The sequence below is a fragment of the Octopus bimaculoides genome, chromosome 11 (assembly GCF_046866305.1).
Source record: "Octopus bimaculoides isolate indiv1 chromosome 11, ASM4686630v1, whole genome shotgun sequence".
NCBI classification, from domain to species: Eukaryota; Metazoa; Mollusca; class Cephalopoda; order Octopoda; family Octopodidae; genus Octopus; species Octopus bimaculoides.
In genome coordinates, this window is record NC_142938.1 from 27975251 (window position 1) to 28002750 (window position 27500).

General features: G+C 35.8%; 1 protein-coding gene across 7 annotated transcripts in view; it reads left to right on the forward strand.

Annotated features, from left to right (window-relative positions):
• The window catches only part of LOC106883929 (uncharacterized), a 284619-nt gene that overhangs the window by 23649 nt on the left and 233470 nt on the right, over nucleotides 1–27500 (forward strand). For 4 of the 7 annotated variants that reach the window (XR_016243622.1, XM_089359712.1, XM_089359714.1 and 1 more), the window contains exons 3-12: nucleotides 2935–3010; nucleotides 5683–5774; nucleotides 6699–6789; nucleotides 8186–8325; nucleotides 9699–9787; nucleotides 11105–11169; nucleotides 12923–13024; nucleotides 14864–14980; nucleotides 18088–18144; nucleotides 26193–26249. Coding sequence is in view for 5 of the 7 variants with exons in the window: in XM_089359712.1 (XP_089215838.1) it covers nucleotides 2935–3010; nucleotides 5683–5774; nucleotides 6699–6789; nucleotides 8186–8325; nucleotides 9699–9787; nucleotides 11105–11169; nucleotides 12923–13024; nucleotides 14864–14980; nucleotides 18088–18144; nucleotides 26193–26249 (886 nt within the window). In the remaining 2 variants the exon portion in view is untranslated. The remainder of the gene's footprint in view (nucleotides 1–2934; nucleotides 3011–5682; nucleotides 5775–6698; nucleotides 6790–8185; nucleotides 8326–9698; nucleotides 9788–11104; nucleotides 11170–12922; nucleotides 13025–14863; nucleotides 14981–18087; nucleotides 18145–26192; nucleotides 26250–27500) is intronic. The other 3 variants (XR_016243623.1, XM_089359713.1, XM_089359716.1) reach the window with 1 other exon arrangement.

Genomic DNA, 27500 nt, shown 5'->3' on the forward strand with positions numbered 1-27500 from the left:
ACGGAAAATATATTCTAAAATTATCAGGGATTCTTTTTATCTTTTATTGTTTAATTTTTTACTCGGTCCATGTTGGAGCACCGCCTTGAAGAATTTTAGTCGAACTTATTGATCCCAGTACTTATATTTCATAAAGCCTGATACTTATTCTATAGGTATCTTTTGCCGAACCACTAAGTTACGGGAACATAAGCATACCAACACCGGTTGTCAAGCGGTGGTGGGAAACAAATACAAGCACATACAGACAGACAGACACACACACGCACATATATATTGGGTATCCCATAAATAAGGCGGTTTTTTATACTTGTTTTATTTTTCAAAATTAAGATAAACGAAGTTCTTTTTTAATCTAAAATATACTCTCCTTCATTTTCTACAATGCTCTTCCATCTATCTGGTAGACTTGCAAGGCCTCTCTTCCAAAATTCATTTGTCCGTGATGAAAAATGCTTCTCCAGTACTGTTTTGACCTTGTCTACAGAATTCATATTTTTTCCGTCCAAATGATTTTGAAGACTGCAGAATAAATGATAATCAGATGAGGTAATGTCCGGTGAATATGGTGGGTGGCGCATCGTTTCCCATTCAAACTGCTCCAGCCTTTGGAATGTCATCCTCACTGTATGCGGCGGAGCATTATCCTGATGGAAGAACACCTTTAGTCTTGAAAGCAAAGATGGACGTTTTTTTTCTAGCGCTGACTTAAGCCGCTCAAGCTGCTCGCAGTATATCTCCTTTGTTATCGTTTGGTTTGGGTTTAAAAATTCAAATTGGACTAAACTTTTCATATCCCACCAAACAGATAACAGCACCTTACGTGGGTGAAGACCTTCTTTAACCTGGATTGCCGGTGTTTCTCCTTTCCCTACCTACTGTCTTCAGTGTTTGACATTTTTATAGAGAATCCTTTTCTCATCACCGGTCACTATTCGGTCCAAAACAGGTTCATTCGTGAGATGTGACAGCAAAGAAGAGCACACATTTACTCTTTGCGCGTGATTAGACTCGGAAAGTTTGTGAGGAACCTATTTACCCAATTTGATAACTTTTTCGATGGCACGCAGGTGTCGATGAATGATTGAATGACCAAATCCAAGCTTCTCTGCTAGTTCCTCAATAGTTACGATGGGATTTTGCTCCACCAGCTTTTGCACGACGTCCTCGTTGAGCTCTATAGATATTCCAGGACGAGGACCGTCTTCTAGGCTCGGAATTTCTGGAACTACTGTTGACACTGGCTTACACTTATGGTCCAATCCCCATATACTGCATAAATATTCCTCGCACTTTCCGTTGCGTTGTTGCCTTTATTGAACTCATAAAGCAAAATATGCCGAATATGCTCCTTTGCCACTTCCACTATAGCTTTGAAAAAATAACTGTTAAAATAGAACTACACTCTTCAAAACTTGCATTAAGAATAAGTAGAAGGTAAAATTGCTATCTGCTTATATAGCAAACTGACGCAGGTAGTTTATCCATTCCCCCTCCGCCTTTTAGTTCATGCAATTGAAAACGCCGCATTATTTATGAGATGACCCAACGCACACACACACACACACACACACACACACATATATATATATGACAGGCTTCTTTCCGTTTCCGTCTACCAAATCCACTCACAAGGCTTTTGTCGGCCCGAGAAAATAGCAGAAGACACCTGCCCAAGGTGCCTCACAGTGGGATTAAACCCGAAACCTTGTGGTTAGGAAACAAACTTCTGACTACACGGTCACGTCTGCAGCTTGACAAACATGATATTGATGTTTGGCACCATTTTGGTAAGTCATGGCTATCTGAGAAGTGCATAAAATTCGTCCTGGTCAGTGTCGCTCGGCCACTGTTCAGTTAACACAGCCTCTCAACTGTAAATGATTTATTTCTGTTAATATTTATTATTAGAACATACTGTTTTTTTTCTGTAGGCAGTGGGATACTGTATAAATGACTTGTTTTCTTCAGCTCATATTTATCTATGCATAAAGCAACGTCCATAATATCAGTGAGGAGTTTCACGAAGAAAAAGGACGTTAAAGAGTACGCCAACGGAAAATTTGTCAAAATTCCATCCTCATGGAGTAAACGAATTGCACCGTGGTTCAGTTTCAGCATAGGAAGCACAGCGTATTGGACTTTAATGTTTTCACCGTAATGAGAGATTGTGTGATATGAGGGTAGAAAGGAAAGATGGAGGGAGAGAGAGAGAGAGAGAGAGAGAGAGAGAGAGAGAGAGAGAGAGAGAGAGAGAGAGAGAGAGAGAGAGAGAGAGTGAGAGAGAGAGAGAGAGTGAGAGAGAGAGAGAGAGAGAGAGAGTAGGACAGACAGACAGACAAACACACAGAAATAGAGAGGGAGGTATAATGAAGACAATAACAGAAACGATAGAAAACGTCTATTGTGGAGGACTATGTGAGACGGTATCAGTATAAACTTGCAATAAAAATTATGACTTTTCTAAAACATTATTCCAACAACGCCACAAATATGATGTTTCCGTTTCAATTTATCTCGGAAGATCTAAGTTCTAATGAAGTCAAGCCTATAAATGAAATTAGTATTAGTATAGTACTATCGTGTCATCGGATATTTGTAGTTTTGTATTTGCATGTGAAAATTCCTACTATATGCATTGTGCGTCTTTCTTAATTGTCTTCCTGAAGCTTGTTTTAATACAAAACCGACATTTGGTTTATAAAAAAAGCAAAACAGATACAGTAGCATCATGTGTTAGCATTATGTTAAAATAACTTACTATTACCATAAACCTATTAGCATTATCTCAACATGAATTTTTCAAGAAATAAACATATATCACATCTATTTTATATAATTCCGTATTTTTTCTTCTTTTTTTTTTTTTTTGCTTATTTTAAACAAGTTATTGTGACACTTTAGTTTTAAAATGTTACTGTTTTCTAATTAAAGGACTGCCCTAAAATATACGGTGGAATAAAGGGTCATAGTGCTTGCGTTGAAAAATCTTCAGAAGTGCTCAACTCTGGTAAGATACACTTTTTGCTCCTTTCATTCAGTTTCATTTTGAGGTTGGCAGGTACAACAGCAGCAACAACAACATAGTGAATTACTATCAGTTCCAATCGTTACAATTTGCCGGTAAAATATTTTGTAATGTTTGTGCTCGGATTCGTATTGTGAAATTTGTTGGCGACTAACATAGATATATCTATTAATAAAATGTTAGTCTTTCACAGGAATCTTTCCTAAACGGATTATTACCTCTATGGCAACAACATCAAATGAACCATGTAGACTTAAGTGTTTTGTCTAGTGTTACAACAAAACCGAATATGCGGTCATGATTTGCAACGTCATACATACATAGAGAGTCCTTTGTCAATTATAAGAAAACTCATTTGTTACCTGTCTGTCTGTTACGTGGCTTTAATAGTAGAAAACAATTAGTTAGGAAATGACTATAAACAATTACTCCTTCACATAATCCAGTTCATTGTTTTGGTGCTATTTGTTTTCTATGTTTCACTGAAATGTGATTTTAGAGAACTGTCGTTGTAAGTCCGTAGATAGCAAATGAAATTCTCTCCATACTTAGTTTATTTTTCATCAGGATGTTATGGCTGCACTGCATTATCAGTTAACATATATTGACAACGCTTGAACGTTACTCTGATAGTATTTAAATAACTACAAAAAAGCCTTGGTAAATAATAATAATAGGCTTACACAACATATTGGTTTCGAATTTTGACACAAGGCCAGCAGTATCAGGGGGAGGGGATAAGTCAATTACATCGACCTCAGTGCTCAACTGGTACTTATTTTATCCACCAGGAAAGAATGAAACGCAAAGTCGACCCTGGCGGCATTTGAACCTAGACCGTAAAGACGGACGAAATGCCGTTAAGCATTTTGCCCGACGTGTTAACGATTCTGCCAGCTCGCCGCTTTAGGCATATACAAAATATTAATTGAATGAGGTGTTACAATTATTAAGTTCGATATGAAGTTACTTTCGAGCTTCGTACATTTAGTGCCAGATCATAAACGAGAATATCACACTCCTCGGATATTGTTCAAAGCACATGTATAGAAGTTGAATTGCCTTTCATTTATACACAAGAGTGGAATTAGACTCATGCAACACAAAGTAACGAAATATTCATTCAGAATACACTGTTCTTCTATATATAATTATATAATGCACTTGGTAAAACCAAATGTCTTTACTAGGGAATTAGGGTACGTGTGCGCAGTATTGTCTCCTCCTTCAATCAAAATGCCGTTATCCTATCGACTCGGTTTTCGGTTATTTACTACCATCGTGGTGGACTATTGTATGCGCTTGCGTTGGAGAAACACCCAGGACTCTGGCTTTACTGTAGTGCCGGTTCAGAGCAGGAGGGTCAAGGCTAAAAAGATATCAGATGCCGAATTTGCTGGCATAGTTCTGGTGGCAAACATAGTGAGGGAAGTAGAGGAGTTGATGCAAGAGATTGAGACTGTGTCGATGAGTGTGGGGCTGAAAATGAATGAAATTAAGACGAAGTATCTGGTAGAGAATATTAAGAAGCCAGACAAGATTATGAAAGTAGGCGGAAAGCCACTAGAGTTGGTTGAAGACTTCCTGTATCTGGGAGCAAAGATTGGGAACACAGAGGGTGATATAGTTGAGAAGTGTAAAGCTTTGGCGGCATGCCACAGTTTGAGATCTGTATGGAAGCCATACCTTCGTAAAGGGCTGAAGATGCGTCTCTTCGTTGCTACAGTGGAGTCTGTGCTGCTGTACGGGTCTGAGACTTGGACACTGACCAAGAAACTTGCTCAAATGGTGGATGGGTGCTACACGAGAATGCTGAGGATGGTTCTGAACATTAATCAGTATACACTAATGGTGAAGAACTCAGAGCTGTACGAGAGCCTCCCACTAGTTAGCTCGAAAATAACACAGAGAACACTGAGGTTAGCTGGACATGCTCACCGTCATTCTGAGTTGATACTGCACTCAGTGCTCCTGTGGGAGCCCTTACACGGACACATTTAAAGAGGGAGACCGAGGATGAAATATGTTGATGCTCTAAGGACAGACACTGGTCTCTGGGAGACACATGGCAGAGATGATGAAGGAGAGAAACCGCTGTAGAGAACTCGTCCATGGATCTTGGTAATTTTACCCACCCTGGACAGATAGACATATACTTATATAGTATATATGTATGTATGTTTATATATACACCCATACATTCTCACAAATGCACGCTGACACACACGAAAAATGCATTGACGTTGTCTTTCATATAGTTAACATAGTGAGCTAGCAGAACCATTAGTACAGCGGACAGAATACTTAGCGGTCTTTCGTCCGTCCTTACGTTCAGAGTTCAAGTTCCACCGAGGTTGACTTTGCCTTTCATCGTTCACAGGTCGATGAAATAAGTACCGGTCAAGTATTGGGGTCGAGCTAATCGACTTCCCCTCCCCTCAAAAATTGCTGGGCTTGAGGCAAAATTTAAAACCAAAATTTAAAACCGTTATTTCTACATAAAGTAATAAATAAAATGATGAAATGTAAGCATTCCTGATTGAGTTGCTAATTCTGATGTCGGAAATAATAGCAACATATGCATGTGAGGGGATGAAAATTCGTGTCTCTATACGCTAAGAGCTTCAATGAATGTTTCCTTTTTTTTATTCAAGGAGTGAGCGAAAGTGATAAAGAGAAAATTCTTAAACTGCACAACTATTATCGAGAAAATGTCGATCCTCCTGCTTGTAATATGATAAAACAGGTAAGTTGTGCTAACTTTAATTTATTCGCGCGTGCAATTAGGACACGTTAAATAATTATTATTTTACAAAGACCTTTGTGACCGCTCTTCTCCATAAGATTATCAGCCTTCGGGTTTGTTTACAAATTTATATATATACTAGACAGTAAATATCTATACAATAAATTTGACTGAAATTGAAGGGCGGGTTATATGGGTGAAAGGGATGCGTACAGAGCCATGAAAACAGTGATGTCGTGTTCGATCCTCACTGGTTCGGCCCATCATTTTCCAGTCATTTGTTTATATTGTGTCGCTCTTATTAGAGTCTATACTATAATAATTTATAATTGTATAATAATATATCATTATTATAAATATAATAATTCATATATACTATATCTATATAGATAGATATACTATAGATAGATATGCATGCATACATATATGCATTATACGTACGTACGTACATACATACATACACATTTAGATTGACAAACGAGAAATTGAGCCCTCACTACATATGACAGAGTTTAGTATATTTGTATAAAATACATTATTCAAAATAAAATTACTTGAATTTTTGTTCAATGCGTACGTCCAAATATCATTACGTGAACAAAGGCATTCTGTGAAATTCTGAGAGAGTGGCTTAGCGTAAGTTCTGGGCGTCATGTCTTGTAGCCGAAATGGCTGCCTTAAACGTAATATACCTTCAACTACAACAAATACACGTACCTAAAATGGCCGCTTTGTGTGGTCCGAACGTCCTACGCTACGCTACAGTGTGAACAGCTAAGAAATTAAACCTCAACTTATTTTAGATGTATATACTAGGTATTCTCTTATTCTTTTGTTAAGGAGCTGTAACAAATGAACAAATAAACGTGTGTGTGCATACATGCATGTTCATATGTATATTCAATTCAATTTCTATCATTTCAGTACTGGGATGATGACTTGGCATTTGTGGCACAGAAATGGGCCGATAATTGTGACTTTAATCACGACAAGGGAAAACAAAGGAGAATACCAGGTAAACATGTTTATTTTGCTACATTTCAATTCACTAACTAACATTTACAACCAAGATAAGCTGCCAACTGAACTGGATGTTGGAAGGACCATAACTGATACTGTCAAAAAAAAAAAAATCAAGAAGACGGATAAAGTTATCAGACAAAAAAGATCTAACAGCAGAACATTTCCTCACTGAAGATTTGGCCAGGCATTAAAAGTGTGCTACTAAAACTAATTGTGAATATCATAGGCAAGCACACAAGAAAATACCAAAATTGATTTGATGAAAATGATGGTCGGATCTGCATACTGATAGATGCAAGAAACAAAGCCCATCAAGACCTCATAAATTCTAGAATCACTCGCTTAAGAACTGAAACTTACAAGGATAACTGTGCAGCTCTGAAAAAAAAACACCATCAAACTGGTGGGAGCAAAAGGCAGAAGAACTGCAAACTAACTCAAATTTAAGCGACATGAACTGTTTTTAGAGACTGAAGAAAGTATGGGGATCTTAGAATCAACAGACCAACATAACTTCAGTCAATGGAAAGAGATTTCTGGTTGAATGCTCAGAAATTATCTGACTTTGGGTTGAGCACTTTAACATGCTGCTCAACGTCACCTCAGTCGTTTCTCAAAGTACAATTAGTAGGCTCCGGAATATCCCAACTGAATAGAAGAGGAACCTGACCACGCAGAATTTCACAGGACTCTAAATTCACAGGACTCTAAAGATGTTAAAACGCCTGGAGTAAATCACTTCTCTGGAGAGTTATCAAAACATGCTGGTGAATGAATAAAACACCATCTCCAGAAATTAAAGACTAAAATATGATTAAAAAAAAAGATGAGATCCTGCAAGAGTGGAAGGATGGTAATCTAGTCACCGTTTTTATGAAACGAGATAGGATTAGCTATGGGAGGAATTTTTCTACTTTCAGTTACAAGAAAGGTGTTTGCTAGAATGCTCCTGAAAAGACTTAACATCTACATTAACTTAGAAATCCTCCCTGAAACTCAATGAGGATTCAGAGGTGGATGAAGTACTATTGGAATTATTTTTACAATTTTCCAAATTCAAGAGAAATGCATGGAACAGAATATGCCAAAGTATGACACAGTGAACAGACAGGAATTATGGCAGGTCTTGAGTCATTATAGGTTATCTTGAGAAGTTCGTTAGGCTTCTGAAGGGTTTCTATTAGAGTATAAATGCTAGGTTAAGCATGAGCAAACAACTCTCTGACCCATACAAAATTACGTATTCACTCAGTTGTCATGAAATGGAAACGTACCAGTAATATATTGAAGTAAATTTATTAGATCACAATATATTTCGTTAGGATTGACAAAGCAAACTGTGGCTTCAGTTAAAGTAAAGTGTATTATTATTTTTTTTCTATTATTAGGAAAATTTTCTGTTGGACAGAACTTGGCACAGGGACACACCGATTGGGAAGCTGCAATTAAAGGGTGGCACAGTGAAGTGAAAGATTTCAAGTATGGTGTAAACACCCAAAATACGAATGCTGTCGGACATTACACTCAGGTAAGATAAATTATGTATGTATGTATGTATGTAAATATACATATGTGTTTGTAAATATGCATATATGTATGTGTATGCACATGAATATGTATGCATGTATGTATATATATATATATATATATATATATATATATATATATGTATAGAGAAAGAGAGAGGGGAGAGAGAGAGGGGGAGAGAGAGAGAGGGAGAGAGAGAGGGAGAGAGAGAGAGAGAAAGAGATAAACATACACATATCTACACACGTGCACACATTGTTATTTTATTCAGAAATTTTTTTAAAATACTAAATATTGTGATATTCTTTGGTTTTGTTTAACGAAACATAACAGTATACTCGCTGATTTGTGAAACTTTCTGCACTAATCATATTATATTATGAGGACTACTACTACTACTACTACTGCCGCTGCTGTTGCTGCTGCTGCTACTGCTACTACTACTACTACTACTACTACTACTACTACTACTACTACCAATTTTTTTCGCATTTTAAAATTTATTATCATTGTTGATGTTATTGTTAGTGTCAATATAGTATTTCGCCCGTCGCTACCTTCTGAGTTCAAATTCGTCTGAAGTCGACTTTACCTTTCATCCTTTCGGAGGTCGATAAATTAAGTAGCAGTTGTGTACTGGGGTCGATCTAATCGACTGGCCCCCTCTCCCACCAAATTTCAGGACTTGTGCCTATAGTAGAAAGGATTGTTAGCGTCAATATTATTGAGATGTTTACTAAGAAGTTTATCATAATATGATTTAAAAGTTGATATTTAGGTCAGAAACAATGATTAAAAGAATGTTTAAGTGCATCTTTCGGCTATCTATTTCTTCCATCACATAAAAATTTTCCAGTGGTGCCAGGGTCGGTACCGCCCACTTTGAGAAGCACTGGCCTATATCTTATCTAGTTGAAGGTCATTGAATTGACTGCAACTCACTAAACCAGTGCTTTACAAAATGGGTGGTAAACTCACTCAGGAAGTAGTGGAAAACTTTATCTGCGACTAACGACAAAGTAGGAAAGTGATAGATGCATCTAAACAGTTCTTTCAGTTTTTGTCTCCTAATTAAATATCAACTTTTTTAATGAATTTAATTATATTTTGTAAGGCTGCTTGCTAGCCACAGTCACAGCTTTTGGAACTTCTACTGTTTAACAACTATTGCTTTTTGCCTCTCAGTAGCATCATTATTGGGAAATGGGAAAGGAAAAAAAGAAGTCTGAAATATAGTAGCAGGATACTTAGCATATTTTAGATTAGCGGAAGCAATATATACCAGGTCATCAACAATATTTGTAATATTTTCTTTTCTATTTACCTTTTACCGTTATGATGTATCTAATATTGTCGCAATCTCTAAATTTACAGGTAGTTTGGGCAACTACAACAAGAATAGGCTGTGGCTATGCCAAATGTTCAAACATTAGGACGTTTTACGTATGCAATTATGGTCCAGCGTAAGTTGACTTCTATATTAATAAATGCTAATTTACTATTGTTAACTATAACTCTGATTAGCACGCTATTTAGCTGATTAATAAATAGATGGAGGTACCTATATATGTGTACCTTAGCACATGGCTGTTTATTTGCTTTATGACTATTTATTATTGTTTTCTCTTCTCTCGACTCCTAATCTATTAATGTTCTATGAAGTAAGGTAAATAAACATATTCCATGAATTTCCACTAGACAGTAATTATTTCCATATTTAATAAAATGACACTCTAATAAAATGTTTAAACCTTTAGCGTTCAGATTAATGTCAAATGATATTCTTATTTATTCTCATTGTTTCAAATTGATCATAGCTTTGAGATGTCAATACTGTGATTATTTTTTAAATGACATTGTAGGGTAGGTTTGAGAGGCTAGACTTGATTGGCTTGAGCATAAAACGGTAGAATATTTTGGCCGGATATGGCCAGTTTAAATGCTAAAGGGTCAATTAGTAAGTTACTGATTATGCCATGCTGATGATTTCCAAAATGAATGAAATAGTACTATGCATGATTACAAAAGATTGTAAAATTTCCAAATTAAGTAAAAACAAAAATTTAATATGTAGATTCTATGCATTTTTTTCCTTATAATTTAGTTCAAGATTTTAAACCCTACTTCGTATTATGGCGAAATGATTATCTCCTTTGTAATAGTGACCACATGTGCTTTATATTCTTTCCTTAAAAGCTTCAGTCACTTTTTTGCTGACTAGCCCCAATATATTCATATATATTACATTACAATGTATAAAATTGACATTTACTTTTTATGTTTAAAAAATATAGAAAAATAATATAGCTGATTTATAACTTACTCGGAGGATTTCACTGCATATGAAAAATATTGAGAAACTCTTGCTACAGACGTGGGAAGTAGTCATAAAACGTTCATGGTCCTTTTTCTTACATTCAAATTCGTTCTGCAACCACCAAACAATTCGTGGTTCGACTTGTGTCTCATCTAGATGGATCTAGATAAAATGATCATTATAAGATCGGGATCAGGCTACGTCATTGTTAAGGTTCGTGATATCAGTACTAAAGTCACGTGACACCAGCGCTAATTTTAAGACATGTGGCATCAGTGCTAATTTCAAGACAAATGGTATCAGTGTTAAAGTTAAGTGACGCTAAATCAATTAAAGTTATTTGATATCAGTGATTTTAAGTAAATAATTTAATATCTAATCTTGTTTCTTATAAAATTTCAGTATAAACCAGACGTCACGTCAAAAGAATATTTATAATTATATTAACTGATATTTCTTCCAGAGGTAATTTCGCAGGTAAAATTGGGGAACCATATCAAAAATGTAGCAAGAAGGCTAAACTGATTGGTGAGATTCTTATAAATAACTATTTTCATTATATATTTTCAGTGTGATAGATTGAGGTTGCGAGCTGTCAGAATCGTTAGCGTGCCGGAAAAAATGTTCAGCAGCATTTCATCCGTCTTTATTTTCTGAGTTCAAATTCCATAGAGGTCGTTTTCTCCTTTCATCATTTTGCGGTCGATAAAATAAGTACATAAGTACCAGTTGAGCACTGAGGTTGATGTAATCGACTTAGCTCGTCCCTAAAATTACTGGCTTTGCACTAAAATTTGAAACTATTAATTGTTGTAGATTGACAGAATCGTTAGTGTCGGACAAAATGCATTGCATTATTTATTTCGGCTCGGTACGTTCTAGGTTCAAATACCAACCGTGTTAACTTTTTCTGGAGTCGTTCAGTTCAACTAAATAAAAATATACGCCAGTCGGTAGGCTGTCGCAATTCTGGACGACATTCCGTGGAGTTTCTTTATTTTTGTCCTAGATAAAAATAACACCACTAATATAAGAAACACTTAATTATTATCCTCGTTATCATCATCATTTAACTATCGACTTCTATGACTGACATAACTTGGATGATTTGACAAAATCTAATGAGTTGTAAAGCTGTGTCATGTTCCAATATCTATATGTATTTTAGTGTGGTTTCTACAGCTTGATGCCAACTGATTTACTGAAAGTACTGGGTGCTTTTTCGTGTCAGCAGCACTACTGAAGACTGCTTTATAATTTGCAAGGTTAAGGGCCTAAAGTGGCCCCTATAATTGAAGGACAATAGTAAAGAGAGTAAGCGATAATTCTAGTTGAAGTGATAAGAGGATGGGTGTATGGCAGGGAAAGAGAGAAGGGATTAATATGGTGTTATTGAGAAAAAGACGGGAATAGAATTGAAAGATGGCAAAAACAAATTCGGTATTACTCCTTCATTACTGGTGGCGAATGGCAAAATATTTAGTTACATTCTTTTGTATTCTAAATTGCTTTTCAACCTTCAAAATCTGATAAAAATGTACTTACATTATATGAAGTCGAGCTAATGAGCTATACTTTTCCCCACTGATATATTACATGATTACTCCTTCATTAAACATTTTCTAATTAGGTATAGGTAATTGTGAATCGCTCTGAAGATATTCATGAGGTGAAGTAATTTAATGAGAGCTACAAATTAAGCTAATCGTCCATATTTATTTGCTTATTGAAGCCCATTAAGGTGGCGAGCTGGCAGAATCGTTAGCACGCCGGAAAAATGCTCAGAAGCATTTCGTTCATCTTTATGTTCTGAGTTCAAATTCCACCGAGGTCATTTTCACCTTTCATCCTTTTGCAGTCGATAAAATAAGCTCTAAAAGCTTTTAAAACCATAGACCATAGGGCTAAAGCAGCAAGAGAAAACTCTACCTGAAAAGAGAGGATGGTCACGACAAGAATACTCTTCAGAGAACACAGGTATTAAACATCAATATAAACGTGAAGCTTGTTAATAATGTTATTTAACCTCCTGTCTGCTCCGATGTATAACCAAAGTGTTCCAGCCATCAACATCCCATCCTATTTGTAGATAATATAGGACTGCATTATCCAAAGTGTCCTTCCTATTTTAAGAATGCAATGTTTTGCTTGTTGCTGCTATTTGTAGCATATCGGGTTACTACATAGAGGTTCTGTCATTGACTCCAGTATAGATTGTCTTTTTTAAATCTTTATTGTCAAAAAATATTAACTGAAACTCACATTTAATATATAATTTCAGATTGTAAATCGAATGTCTGCTACAACGGAGGTGTACTAGACAGAAAGACTTGTGAGTGTGCATGCCCGAAAAAAGAGAACATAAAGGGGCCGAAATGTTCATGTAAGTTTTCAAACAATTTTTATGACAAATTATTACATGTTACTTGATATGGGCTAGTTATGTTGCTCTGTCTATGTTACCGATATTAATACGTCAGTGAAGATTCTTGATCGAATGGTTTGGGTTTAGGCTAATGATCGTAAGGTAGACAATTCGATTCTTGTACCAAGCAGCTTGTTGTGTCCTTAAGCAAGGTACTTCATGTTGCTCCATCAACTCAGCTGAAAGTGAGTACCAACTGAGTGCTGCTGCAGCTCTCTGTCCCTCTAGATGTCACAACCTGGTTATTTAACAGGGCTAAAGGTAAGTTGAAGGATCAGTAAGGGTACTATGTTTGCTAGTGACTATATAGGTACTTAAAACAACTGGCGAAATTATAGTACTTGCTACCAGGTCATACTCATTTGTGAGTGACGGCTTAGCTTCAACCACTATGTCGATCATTCCCCACCAAAATACTTCAATTAAAACAATAACATCAGGAAATTGTATTTCCCCTACACATCCACCATTACACAATTAATTTTCTAGTATTTTGTTAAATATTTTATTATTTTGATGGCAAAGATTGCAGGAGTCATGGAAATCCACCTGCTTTTAATTCTATAATAGTCATGTGAACGATCTTTCGTCTCTTTGGGCCGATGGTTTCCTATCAGCTCGCACTATTGCAGCCTGAACAGATGGAGTTCCCGCTAATCCTCGCTCTATCAACTCTGGTGTACATCTAGGGTTAGTTTGTCCCACACGCTCCCCACGCTCTTCCTCCCATATATCATTGACTTTCAGCAACGCATACGCCGCTTCCTAAACTTCTACAACCAAACGTATTCTGCATACAATCTAGAAGCTTCACACGAAATTGCCACTGGTTCCATGAACAAAGATCTCATAAGTATTTCCCAATGAGGTCATGCTAGTGCTGTCTTCCTCAACAGAATAAAGAAACACTCACAACCCATATAAAACAAAAGTATTATCCCATTTCACCCTTACCTAAACTTGAACAGTACACTACTAGAACTGTGAGGATCGTTACAAATGATAGATCCCACCTGTATAGAAGATCTTACCTGATGACTGCGCAAACCTAACCTGAAGGACATCGCATCATAGAGATTACATTCCATTTTAGAGGCAGAAATACTTCAACTACTAACAACTTTTGGCCATCTACAAATCTCAGGTAAGATCTACGATGGAATACTTCTACCAAATCTGGGATGATGCTTCTAATCACACAAATCCCCTTCACTACATCCAAAGAAAGGCCACTTAACCGATTGGATCGAAGTCACTCACAGACATTCTCCAGGGATAAGGCAGTTGGAATGTCTAGCGGCATTTGTTACGACGCTCTGGGTGCAAATCCTACTGCGGTCGAATTTGCTTTTCATCTTTTCGGGGTGGGATTCCATAGAAAGAGAAACAATTCAGAGAACTGAATAAAGAAAGTTGAATCCCACAGTTTAATGGTCTTCACTAATCATCGTATAAAAAGAAACCCGGTTTTGTTAACCATTTGTCAGTACTAGGAGCAATAGTAACAGGATGATTCAGAGGGCAATATATAGACTTTATGCTAAATGTTGTTCACATTAGTCAATATGAAAATATAAGTATTTGGGGTCACTCGCTCACTGAATTGTAGACTTCCTATGTCAACAACGTTATAGATGTTAGATATGTGAAATGTAAGCCGATGATTTAGAATATTTCCTATTGACTTGAGAGACCTTCTGAATTTTGTTTGTATACATGGAAAAAAAAGTCCTTTGTGCAACATTATTTCAATATGCATTGCCTTCTGTTAACTTCTTTCTGATTTATTCCTTTCAGTGAATTGTTCACTAGCAAAAGATACTGGTGCCACGTGTGAGTCTTCAGTTGCGAGTGATTGTGACGCCTATGCCAATATACCAGATGAATGTCCCTGGAAATGTGGTATCTGCCCATGTAAGTACAAGAGATTATGTTGCCATTTATTCTTTAGATGTTATCCGCTTATTATAGTTCGAAATATAAAGCAACATAACTAAAAATTTCATTAATAAAATCCACTCTAAACGGAATTTTCTGAAAAGGTTCTGTTTGTTTTAAAATTCTACAAAATAAATAGGTTTTTAATCCTGATATTAGAATAATATCAGCATATTTCTCCTCACAAACAACTAGTAAATGCTGAAAGTGTTGCAATAGTTATTATAGCTGTAATTATAAATTAAAAAAGATTCTTAATTAGAATTCTTTATTAAACTCCAGTTGTCTGCTTCATCAAATATTTCCCTAAATAATGACATGATATATATTTTTTCAAAAGAAAAAGAAAAACAAATTTGCAAAATCTTACAAGACAATATAATTTCTGTCCAAATACAAGAAATATTTACTGAATTCAAACGTATTTCATATCAAATAATTACTTATTCACGAATATTATCTTCTAATTTGGGAAAAATCGGTAGAGTGATGGCAGCATATTTCATAATATTTTAGATACATCCTACTCCGTTCTAAATTCTAATTTTTCCATTAGGAACATGGACTGCCATTCATTTCGAGACAATTAAGTAACACGTAAATAACAATAACACGCAGAATCAATGAAATTAACTTTGTTGTCCACTCTTGAATTTCAAAGTGAGGGTTGGCAACAAGGATGACATCTGACCGTGGAGAACTTACCTAATGGATCCAGTCTGATCTATACAAACATAGAAAAATGAACTTACGATGACGGCGGTGGTGGCAACGGTGGTGGTGGTGGTGGTGGTAGTGACAGCAATGAATATTGTGAAAAGAAAGACGAGGAGAATCAGGATGAGGAGAAGAAGGATGTGAGGAGGGGGAAGAAGGGGAAGAGAAGGAAGAGGAAATGTTTAAGCATCAACATAAATATATAATTGCTTACTAATTAATATCACAGAATAAAAAGTACCATGCAAAATTTTGCAGTTACTTGGTTGGTTCGCTGATTTCTGCAATCACACTTTACAACATGAAGAAAGAGAGAAAGAGAGAGAGAGAGAGAGAGAGAGAGAGAGAGAGAGAGAGAGAGAGAGAGAGAGAGAGAGACGGGGACAGGCAAAATACAGCGACAGAGGGAGATGGAGAGAAGAAAGATGAAAAGAAGGGACACAGAAGGAGAGTGAGAGTGAGAGTGTGAGTGGGGGATAAAATGGACATACTGAGAGAGTTAATATAACAGGTGCAGAACGAGCATCTTATAACTTTGCGAAAAATACCCATTTAGATTTTCGGTGGAGTAGATTGTGATTAGGTTGATAAAAATATAGAAAATAATAATATTTATGGAAAATAAAAAGGTGTGGGTGTGTGGTAAGAAGCTTGCTTCCAAACCACATGGCTCCGGGTTCAGTCCCACTGCGTGGCGCCTGGGGCAAGTGTCTTCTACTTTAGGCCCGAACCGAGCAAAGCATTATGACTGGATTCATTTGACGGAAACTGGAAGAAGTCCATCGTGTGTGTATGTGTGTGTGTGTGTGTGTGTGTTTGTCACTTACCACTGCTTGACAACCGGTGTTGGGGTGTTTAACTCGCCGTAACATAGCGGTTCGGCAAAAGACACCGATAGAATAAAGTATCAGTCTTAAAAAAAGTAAGTACTGGGGTCGATTCATTCGACTAAAACTCCTGGATCTTTCTGATTTGGCGGACACCATTTGTTTTCTAACAAAACACTTTCAAACTTGGGACACTGGTAGAATGTGTCATATAAAACATCTTTCACTCTTAGTGTTGTTGAGAAAAGTTTATATTTTTAAAGTTATTTCGTGTTAAAGTTGTCGTATTTCGGTAATTTCAACCACCCACTGACGTCTATTGAGGTGAAGACAATTGCTGCTATGGTTCGTCAACAAGATGTTGTAGCGGTGTAATGGGATCTTTTCCCTTGAATAAAATTAGTACTGTTGTTTGTCAACAACTATCGGCGGTACTGTTATTTATAACATCGTTCGTGCGTTTGTACTGGTTTTAGCTTTAGGGTTTTAGAGTTAGGGTTAGGGTTAGGGTTCTGAGTATTTTTGCCAAATTTGGTGAAAAATTTGTGGCGGTGTATTGAACGGATTTTCATCAAATTTGGCAAAAATACTCATAACCCTTACTCTAGCTCTAACCCTAACCCTAAAACCCTAACCCTAACCCTAACCCTAAAACCCTAAAGCCAAAACCAGTACAAACGCACGAATGATGTCATAAATAACAGTACCGCCGATAGTTGTTGACAAACAACGGCACTAATTTTATTCAACAGAAAAGATCCCATTACACCGCCACAACGTCTTGTTGACGAAACACAGCAGTAATTGTTTTCACCTCAATAGACGTCAGTGATTAGTTGAAATTACCGAAATAAGATAATTTTTAACATGAAATAACTTCGAATATAAAAATTTTTCTCTGTTCTATAAGACAAAATATACAAGTATACGAAGTTTTAATGTATTTCGGTAGAAAACACACTAAATAAAAACTAAATAAAAAATGGTGTCCGCCAAATCAGAAAGATCCAAACTCCCTAAAGGTGGTGCCCAGCAAGACCGAAGTCTGATGACTGACAAGTAAAAGATAAAGATTTGATTTTAAGGCAACAAATCGTAATCTTTTGAAAATTTGTAATCATTTCATCCTTTTGTATAAGTACAAAGAAATTTGATAAAAGTTAAATCATAATTATTGTATGTATGTCATATTTTCTGATATTATTCGTTATGGCAAAAGTAAAATTTCAAATATATCTGCTATATAACGGATAACACTCTAGTTATCTAATAATAATTAAACCATTCTCTTCGACGAGGTCGATTCAAGCTGGTTTCCTTGTCTCTTGGAGCAATTGAAAATAAATACTAGTCATATACCGTAGCAACGCCCAACGAAATACCTGCGTTGTTCCAATGTAAGGAATCGTTTTGATGAAGAACAAGTTGATTCCATTGATATTTTGTGTAATATTGATTGAGGATTTTAATGAAAATGTTTCATGCCTGTTTCTTTTCTTTTTTTTTTTCGCTTTTTTCTTTTCTCTTTTATTCATTTAGATGCTGATTATAGTGAACCTCGAAAGATAATTACAACTATGGCCACAAAGGAAGATGGTAGTATAGTTATATGTATAACACTCTTTCTATATGTGCATGTTGTTATCACTGAACACATATAACTACGTTTAAGATTTTTCCTGTTTAATATTTTGTCAGCTTTTGACGAAAGCAAACCTTATAAATAATAAGAAAAAAAATTCTAATTACAAAACATAATTGCACTTATAATAATATTAACCTCTACAGACGGATAATTTCATTTATTTTAAGTGAAGAGAAGAATGGCTTGAAATAAGCCTGAAAATTTAGTTGCAGGAAATACATATTCCTTAATACAGTAACATAAATTGAAAATACCACTTAATCAAATGTCAAAGGAAATCGACTTCTACCTTGGAGCATTATCTGTTAAATGGAAGTAGGGTACTATGTCTTCTTCCACTGAATTTTATAATGTTTTCCGTAAATTGATATCATTGTCCCGTGAAAGAAAGGGAAAAATTCCGATAAAAATGCACTTTCATATTCGAAGTAAAATGGCCAGCACAATATTCTATCGAGTAAAATCCGTCCTGTTTTTTTTTTTTAAAGATGAATTTGAATCATCTACTAAAGTCCAGCCGTTTTATGTATGGACTTTGTGCATGAATGCACGCAATAATTTCACGAAATGTTTTAACAAAATATTTTTTTGAACATTAATTTATTTGTTTGCTTTCAAAAGAAAGAGTGTTACACTAATAACTATACCACCATTTTCCTTTGGGGCCGAATTTCAATAGAGCCCGTAACCTAACCAAAATTACTAACTATATTGTAAATTTGAAAATCACGAATTTAGATTCACAAAAAAAAAAAAAAATTTATCTTGGTTGAATAAGTCTCTTTCTACTCTGAGTTTCACCTGTAGGTGCACAGGTATTAAGTACTCTTTTTTCCGACAGGTTTTCTCCCCAACCACATGGTTCCGGTATCAGTGCATGCGATATAAGTGACACTGGGATAAAATATACGAAACCTAATTTACCCCTCATTACTACCTGTCTGATAAGAGTACACTAGGTACATGCACTATAACCATATGTGCACGACATGGTGATTTCATATCAAGATAAACAGCGCATAACATTGCAGGGGGGACCCAGTTAGAATTTTCTTCAGGTCGAGTAGCCCATCTTGCTCAAAAGGTCCTCGAATAAGGGTTGTTTAAGAATGTTGAGCGAAACACTCATGGTTCCAGAGATGAATTATTCATACTACAAAAAATTCCTCTCAAAACATAGCTATGATGCTCCCCCACTACTTCGGCTCATTATCATCAGAGATGCACATATCGTCAGCCACTAAGGGACATGCTCAACTGGTTAAAATCAAGCAACTGATAAATAAATTTGAGATATTGAGTAGAATATTTGCGATAGCCCATCTTTTATACTAGAAGAAAACATGTACCTGATAATACTTTCATTTAGTTAAGAAGAGAAACCATAAGAGCCAGTGCCTGGTACTGCACAAGCCCTTTATTATTATTATTGTTATTGTTATTGTTATTGTTACCCTTGTTCTTGTTGTTATTGTTCTTCTTCTTATAATACTACTAATAATAATAATCATAATAATAATAATAATTATTATTATTATTATTATTATTATTATCATCATTATTATAGCGGCGAGCCGGCAGAATTGTTGTCATGCCGGGTGAAATGCCTGTCATTACGTTCTGAGTTCAAATTAGGCCGTGGTCCACTTTGCCTTTCGGGATCGATAAAATAAGTACCGGTTGAACACTGGGGTCGATTCATTCGACTTAACCCCGCCCCAAAAATTGCTGGCCTTGAGCCAAAATTTGAAACCATTATTATTATAACTGTTTTTGCTGATGTTGTTGTTAATGTTGCATAATAGCACTGCAGCTGTATGGGTTTTCGATGCATGCTGTGTTTTTGTTTGTTTTTATTATCATTCCCCATTTCAGTCTTTCTACTATTTGACCAGTGCCTAACAATAACCTTTTCCATATCTTTGTGTGATCTGGTGTTGATTAGGTATTTGCCAGTATCCCTTTTTAAAGTTTTAATTTTTCCAAACACACTATTATTTCGACTATTTTCAGTTCCTAATTCTCATTATTTCTATTTTAAAATACTTTTATTTGGATAGATTCTCATATTCTCTTAGAAGTACATATTCGTCTTTTGGAATCGTTTTTTCACTAGGGAGACATTTTTTTCACTTATTGTCTTTGGCAATATCTGACAGATTTATTTTAATCCTCCTGTCTCTATGGATTGGTAAACCCAAGACTATAGCCGCTGCGTATTTTTCTGAAAATGCATTCTATCTTTTACAGTCATTTTTGTATATGTGAGAATTTTCTAATGGTGACATAATTCTGGAGTATGAAAGTTACAACTAGCTCATATATTTTTCCTACGTATTATACATACATACGTACATACATACATACATACATACATACATACATACATACATACATACATATATTATATATATACTATAGATATGGCACAGGCGTGGCTGTGTGGTATGAAACTTGTTTCCTAACCATGTGATTCTGGGTTCAGTCTCACTGCATGGCGCCTTGGGTAAGTACCTTCTACTATAGCCTCGGATCGACCAAAGCCTTGTGAGTGTATTTAGTAGACTTTATATATATATATATTTCTGTTTAAAGATCACAATACATATCTTCGTCATTAAACAGAAATATTTGACTCTCACCAGATGGAGCTCTCTTTGTTGAATTATACAATGAACCAATACATTATATATATATATATATATTTATATATATGCGTTTATCAGTTTGTGTTGCAAGATTCCTGATGTGAAATCGTGCGTTGAAACAGATGTTGCTGTATTTCGGGACGGTCATTTTTTTTTTGCCAAATAAACACACGCACTATATACTCGTTCTTCACTCGTTTATTACTGTCCTTATTTTAACTCATGTCCATTGTCCGGAAATCTTTCGTTACACATCTGTGACCTTTTCAGCGACACTTTTCGTGTGTGCTCTTTCTCCACTTGAGAATGGAGTAAGTGGAGCAAGATCACACACGGAAACGAAAGTGTCACTGAAGAGGTCACAGATGTGTGACGAAAGATTTCCGGACAATAGACATGAGTTAAAATAAGAACAGTAATAAATGAGTGAAGAACCAATATATAGTACGTGTGTTTCTTTGGCAAAAAAGAAAAAAGAAAATGACCATCCCGAAAGACAACAATATATGCGTGTGTGTGTGTGTGTGTGTGTGTGTGTGTGTGTGTGTGTGTGTCTGTGTGTGTAGGAAAAAAGGGGAAGAGGAGAATTTCGACTATTCTTATTTGGTGAGTAGTAATGCAATATATATATATATATATATATATATATTTAATAGAAGAAGCAAAAGACACATAGTTTTAATTTTTTTTTTAATATATTTTATAAGTCAAAAAGTTTATCGATCGGTTTCGCTAATCATGACATTGAAGTTATTATAATTTTGTATTTTTCTAAGAAGACTTAGTGCATGTTGTATGCGAAGAAGTTTGTGAATGAATGATTCAACAAGTAGAAAAACCTAACGGGAGGTAATTGGTGATCGTTATTATTGTGGACAGGGGACGTAATTGCTCATCTTTCGGGGAGGGGATAGATATATATACGAAAACTCAAAAGCTAAAGTTGTGAGTTGAAATATGCACAGTGATGGGTATGTGATCATGAATGAAAATATATACTGAGACCAAAGTTGGTTATGCGTTCATATTTAGACGTGTTCTGTATTTTTCGATGAACACATTTTCTTTATTTAAACATTCTTGCACAGAAATTGTTTCTTTGCATTGGTAGATGGGGAAAACTGAAGTTTGGTTGGATATTACCTGCACATCTGTCTATGTGTTCACTCAAAGGAATCTCTCTGCACTGCAGGAACCGAATCTATTTCTTATGTAGTGTGGTTCTCCGTCTCAGTGTCATACTCGTCTGTCCTACTTAGCTATGTCCACAACCTGAACAGGTTATAACATTAATTAAATTTTCGGAAGCACAAGGAAAGTTGGTTTTAGTTGTGAACCCCTCTCCTTGTTTGAACAGGAATTACGAGCCTTCCAGTTGGTTGGGGCATGTTCCACATTTTGGGCGTCCACATTTTTTAACCATTGGTTTCGTGGTTGTTGTGTAAAGCTTTGCATTTGTTAGAAGTCTTTTCAGCGATTTATGTTGCTCTTTGCATTTGATGAATTAATGTATTTTCAGAATATTGTTCATTTTTGGACCCCCAGTTAGCATAGGTAAATTTTGTTGTATACCTCATTGTTACTAGGGTCGTGAGTTGATATATACGGTATGTGTGTGTCTTTGTGTCTGTGTTTTTTCCCACCACCATCCCTTGACAACCGATGTTGGTGTATTTACCTATCCGTAACTTAGCAGTTCGGCAAAAGTGACCCATAGAATAAGTACAAGGCTTACAAAAAATAAGTCCTGCGGTCGATTTCTTCGACTAAAAGGCGGTGGTCCAGCATGGCCGCAGTCAAATGACTGAAACAAGTAAAAGAATACTATATATATATATATATATATATATATATATATATATATATATATATATACATATATATGTATATATATATATATATATATATATATATATATATATATATATATGTATGTATATATATATATATATATATATATATATATATATATATATATATATATATATATATAGTACAAATTTACAAATTTATCTAATACAAATTTGCAGAAAAACGAAAGACGCAGATAGGTGTAGGAACAACAAGCAGATGTATTAGTTTAACGCTCGGGAAAAATGGAAGTCTTTTACGTTTCGAGCCTACGCTCTTCAACAGAAAGGAATAAAAGGAAAAAACGGAGAGAGAATGAAAAAAAAAAACGAAGAGAGAAAAACTGTGTAGAGTTCAGGGGTACAACATGGCGTGACAGAAATCTTTGCACACGCCGTAATTAATTTCATAAGAATATAACACTATATAACACATAACACAATTACAACACTATATAGGATTGTTGGGTTTGATTCTTAAAGCCAATTATCATCCGTAAACGTGTATGACTTGGTAACATGTACTATGCTTTCACTAATTGCTTAAAGTGTTTATCTAGTCTCGAGCATAGACATCCTTTCGATTCTCCCACACTTTGATCCAACGGCAAGTCTAGCATGTAGCAGCTGGAGAGAGAGGGAGAGAGAGAGAGACAGAGAGACAGAGAGACAGAGACAGACAGACAGACAGACAGAAATAAAGAGCACCAACACTCACCTGGTGCTCATTTGGGGCTGAGTAGAATGGAGCAACGTGAAACGAATTGCCTGCACCAGGGACACAAACGTACCTCCCAACCCGAGAATTGAACACTCGACATTATGATTATTAGCCGAAAACTCTAACCACATGGCCACGTGCCTTCATATATTTGATTCAATTAACTTAAAATGGATCAGATTATTTCATTCAACATTCTAGTAATATCTATTTTCATGATATTTCTACTTGATATTTTTATCTTTCAATCCAGAGGGAAGGGAGTGACCCTGACACTCCACGGGCTCCTGGGACTTGTGGGAGGGAAGGAGAGATTAAGGTATTCGCAAATCAAGAGACTTGGCCCGAATACTTGCAACAGAGTGGGCACTACCGAAGTACGGTACGAACGATGGTGTTAAGCCAGGCAACAAATTAGGTCGATAGTCTAAATTCCTCCACATTAAGAACTAAGATTAAACATGTCAATTTTCCGAGAGTAAACAGGAGTAAAACAACATTGTTTTTCCACACCGCAACATGTCTGAATGTACTGGCAGTGAATCTCTGTCGTTGTATTGTCAATGACACATTTTAATGTGACGCCAAATATGTTTTTAGGTCACATCCACTCATTTGTTTTAGTAACGAGCCATAGCAGCTATTATTTTTAATACGCTTTCTTCCCTTTTGACTACGCATTCCGTTCTCTACTTTTAATAAATATATTGTGATGTTGTAATGATCGGGTGTGTTAGAAAGGCACACACTATATATATATATATATATATATAAGTTCAAAAAAACAATAACAAAAAAAACAACAAAGTGAGGACGTGATATGGATAGTATTATTGGACGCTCAGGAAAGGAAAGAGAGAGTGTATGACGTATCGGGCGTAGCCCTTCGTCGGAAAGATGGAAAGTTCGGAGAATGGAAGAACGGAGAAAGAGGAAAATGGTACAATGCCCACGAGGTTACATTGTGAAAAGACCGGAAGAGGAGGTGGTGGGGGAAAAGTTCTTTCTAAGACAGGAGAGTGAAAAAGGGAGATGAATATCTGTGCGTGTGCGTGAGTCTGCGAGTGTGTGTGTGATAACAGAACGTGTGTGTGCATATGTATGTATGTGTGTGTGTGTGTGTGTGCATGGTTTGGTGGTTTATCTGTTAGTGTGTTTGTGTGTGTGTAAGACGTAGTGGAAGAAATTAGTAGCAGGACTGGTTAGTGGACGCTTATAGACAGTGTAGGTAGAAAGTCAACAGGCGGTGTACATACATGTACATATATATGCATATACTCATATATTGTTTATATATATATATATATATATATATATATATATATATATATATATATATATATTCAAAATGATAATAAAAACAAATTGGTAAAATCTTACAAGGCACTATAATTTCTATTTAAATACAATATTTACTGAATTCAAACGTATTTCATATCAGAAATAATTACTTATTCATAAATGTTATCTTCTAATTTGGGCAGAATCGGTAGTTTCTATACATTTTGCAGCTACTTGGTTGGTTAGTTGACTTCTCCAATCACAATTTACAAGATGGAGAGAGGGGGAGAGAGAGAGAGAGAGAGACAAACAGACAGACAGATAGGGGGAGAAAGAGAGTGAGAGATAGAGATAGAGAGAGAGAGACAGACTGAGCGATAGAGTGAGGGAAACACCCAAACACAGAGACAGAGTGGGGGGTGGAAGAAGGACAAAGAGAAAGGAGAGAGAGAGGGGGGAGGTAAAAGAGAGATACTGAGAGAGTTAATATAACGGGTGCAGAACGAGCATCTTATAACTTTGCGAAAAATACCCATTTAGATTTTCGGTGGAGTAGATTGTGATTAGGTTGATAAAAATATAGAAAATAATAATATTTATTGAAAACAAACAGGCGTGGGTGTGTGGTAAGAAGCTCGCTTCCAAACCACATGGCTCCGAGTTTAGTCCCACTGCATGGCACCTTGGGCAAGTGTCTTCTACCATAGGCCTGAGCCGAGCAAAGCATTCTAAGTAGATTTGGTAGATGGAAACTGAAAGAAGCCCGTTGTATATATATACGTGTGTGCGCGTTGGTGCGTGTGCGTATGTGTGTGTGCGTGTGCATGTGTCTATGTATGCGTGTGTGTTTGTTACTCAACACTGCTTGACAACCGGTGTTGGTGTGTTTAACTCCCCGTAACATAGCGGTTCGGCAAAAGACACCGATAGAATAAAGTATCAGTCTTAAAAAATGGCAGTACTGGGGTCGATTCATTCGACTAAAACTTCTTAAAGGTGGTGCCCCAGCAAGGCCGCAGTCTAATGACTGACAAGTAAAAGATAAAAGATTTGATTTTAAGGCAACAAATCGTAATCTTTTGAAAATTTGTAATCATTTCATCCTTTTGTATAAGTACAAAGAAATTTAATAAAAGTTAAATCATAATTATTGTATGTATGTCATATTTCCTGATATTATTCGTTATGGCAAAAGTAAATTTTCAAATATATCTGCTATATAACGGATAACACTCTAGTTATATAATAATAATTAAACCATTCTCTTCGAAGCTGGTTTCCTTGTCTCTTGGATCAATTGAAAATAAATACTAGTCATATACTGTAGCAACGCCCAACGAAATACCTGCGTTGTTCCAATGTAAGGAATCGTTTTGATGAAGACCATCAAGTTGATTCCATTGATATTTTGTGTAATATTGATTGAAGACATTAATGGAAATGTTTCATTCTTGTTTATTTTTTTTTTCGCTTTTTTCTTTTCTCTTTTATTCATTTAGATGCTGATATTCCACAACCTGGCAAGGACCCTGCAAGTTTGGCCCCAGAGCAAAATGGTAGTATAGTTATATGTATAACACTCTTTCTATATGTACATGCTCTCATCACTGAACACATATAACTACTTTTAAGATTTTTCCTGTTTAATATTTTGTCAGCTTTTGACAAAAGTAAACTCTGTAAATATTAACAAAAAAAAAAAAAAAGCTAATAACAAAATATAATTGCACTTATAATAATATTAACCTCTACAGACGGATAATTTCGTTTATTTCAAGTGAACAGAGGAAAGGCTTGAAATAAACCTGAAGATTAGTTGCAGGAAATACATATTCCTTGATATACTAACAAATAAATTGATAATACCACTTAATCAAATATCAAAGGAAGGCGACTTCCATTTTGGAGCATTATCTGTTAAATGGAAGTAGGGTACTATGTCTTCTTCCACTGAATTTTATAAAGTTTTCCATAAATTAATATCATTGTCCCGTGAAAGAAAGAAAATTCTGATAAAAATACACTTTCATATTCGAAGTAAAATGGCCAGCACAATATTCTATCGAGAAAAATCCGTCGTGTTTTTAGAGATGATTTTGAATCAACTAAAGTCCAGCCTGTTTACGTGCTTATGGACTTTTTGCACGAATGAACGCAATTGTTTCACCAAGTAATTTAATAAAATCTATTTTTTTGGGAAACGTTAATTTATTTGTTTGCTTTCACTAGAATTAAGGCTCGTAACCTAATCAAAATTACTAACTATATAGTAGATTTAGAATATAGATTTTAAAAAATTATATATGTAACTTATTTATCTTGGTCTAATAACACTTTTTCTGTTCTGAGTTTCACTTGTGGGTGCACAGGTATTTAGTACTCTGTTATTTTCGACAAGTTTACTCCCCTACTACGTGGTTCCGAGATCAGTCCCACTGCGCAGCACCTTGGACTAGTGTTTTCTACAATGGCAACCGATTGAAAAAAAGTTTGTGAGTGAATTTGGTGGCGGAAACTGAAAGAAGCCTGTCGTATATATATATATATATATATATATATATATATATATATATGTGTGTGTGTGTGTGTGTGTATTTGTCCCCCACCACTGCTTAGCTGGTGTTTGTTTGTGTACGTCCCTGTGACATTGCTGCTCGGCAAAAAGAACGCGACTGGATTTTAAAAAATAAACACTGGGGTCGATTCGTCCGACTGAAACCATGCCGGTGCCCCAATATGGCCCCAGTCCAATAAGTGAAATAGGTAAAATATATACACACATGCACGCGCGCAGTAAATAAATAAAG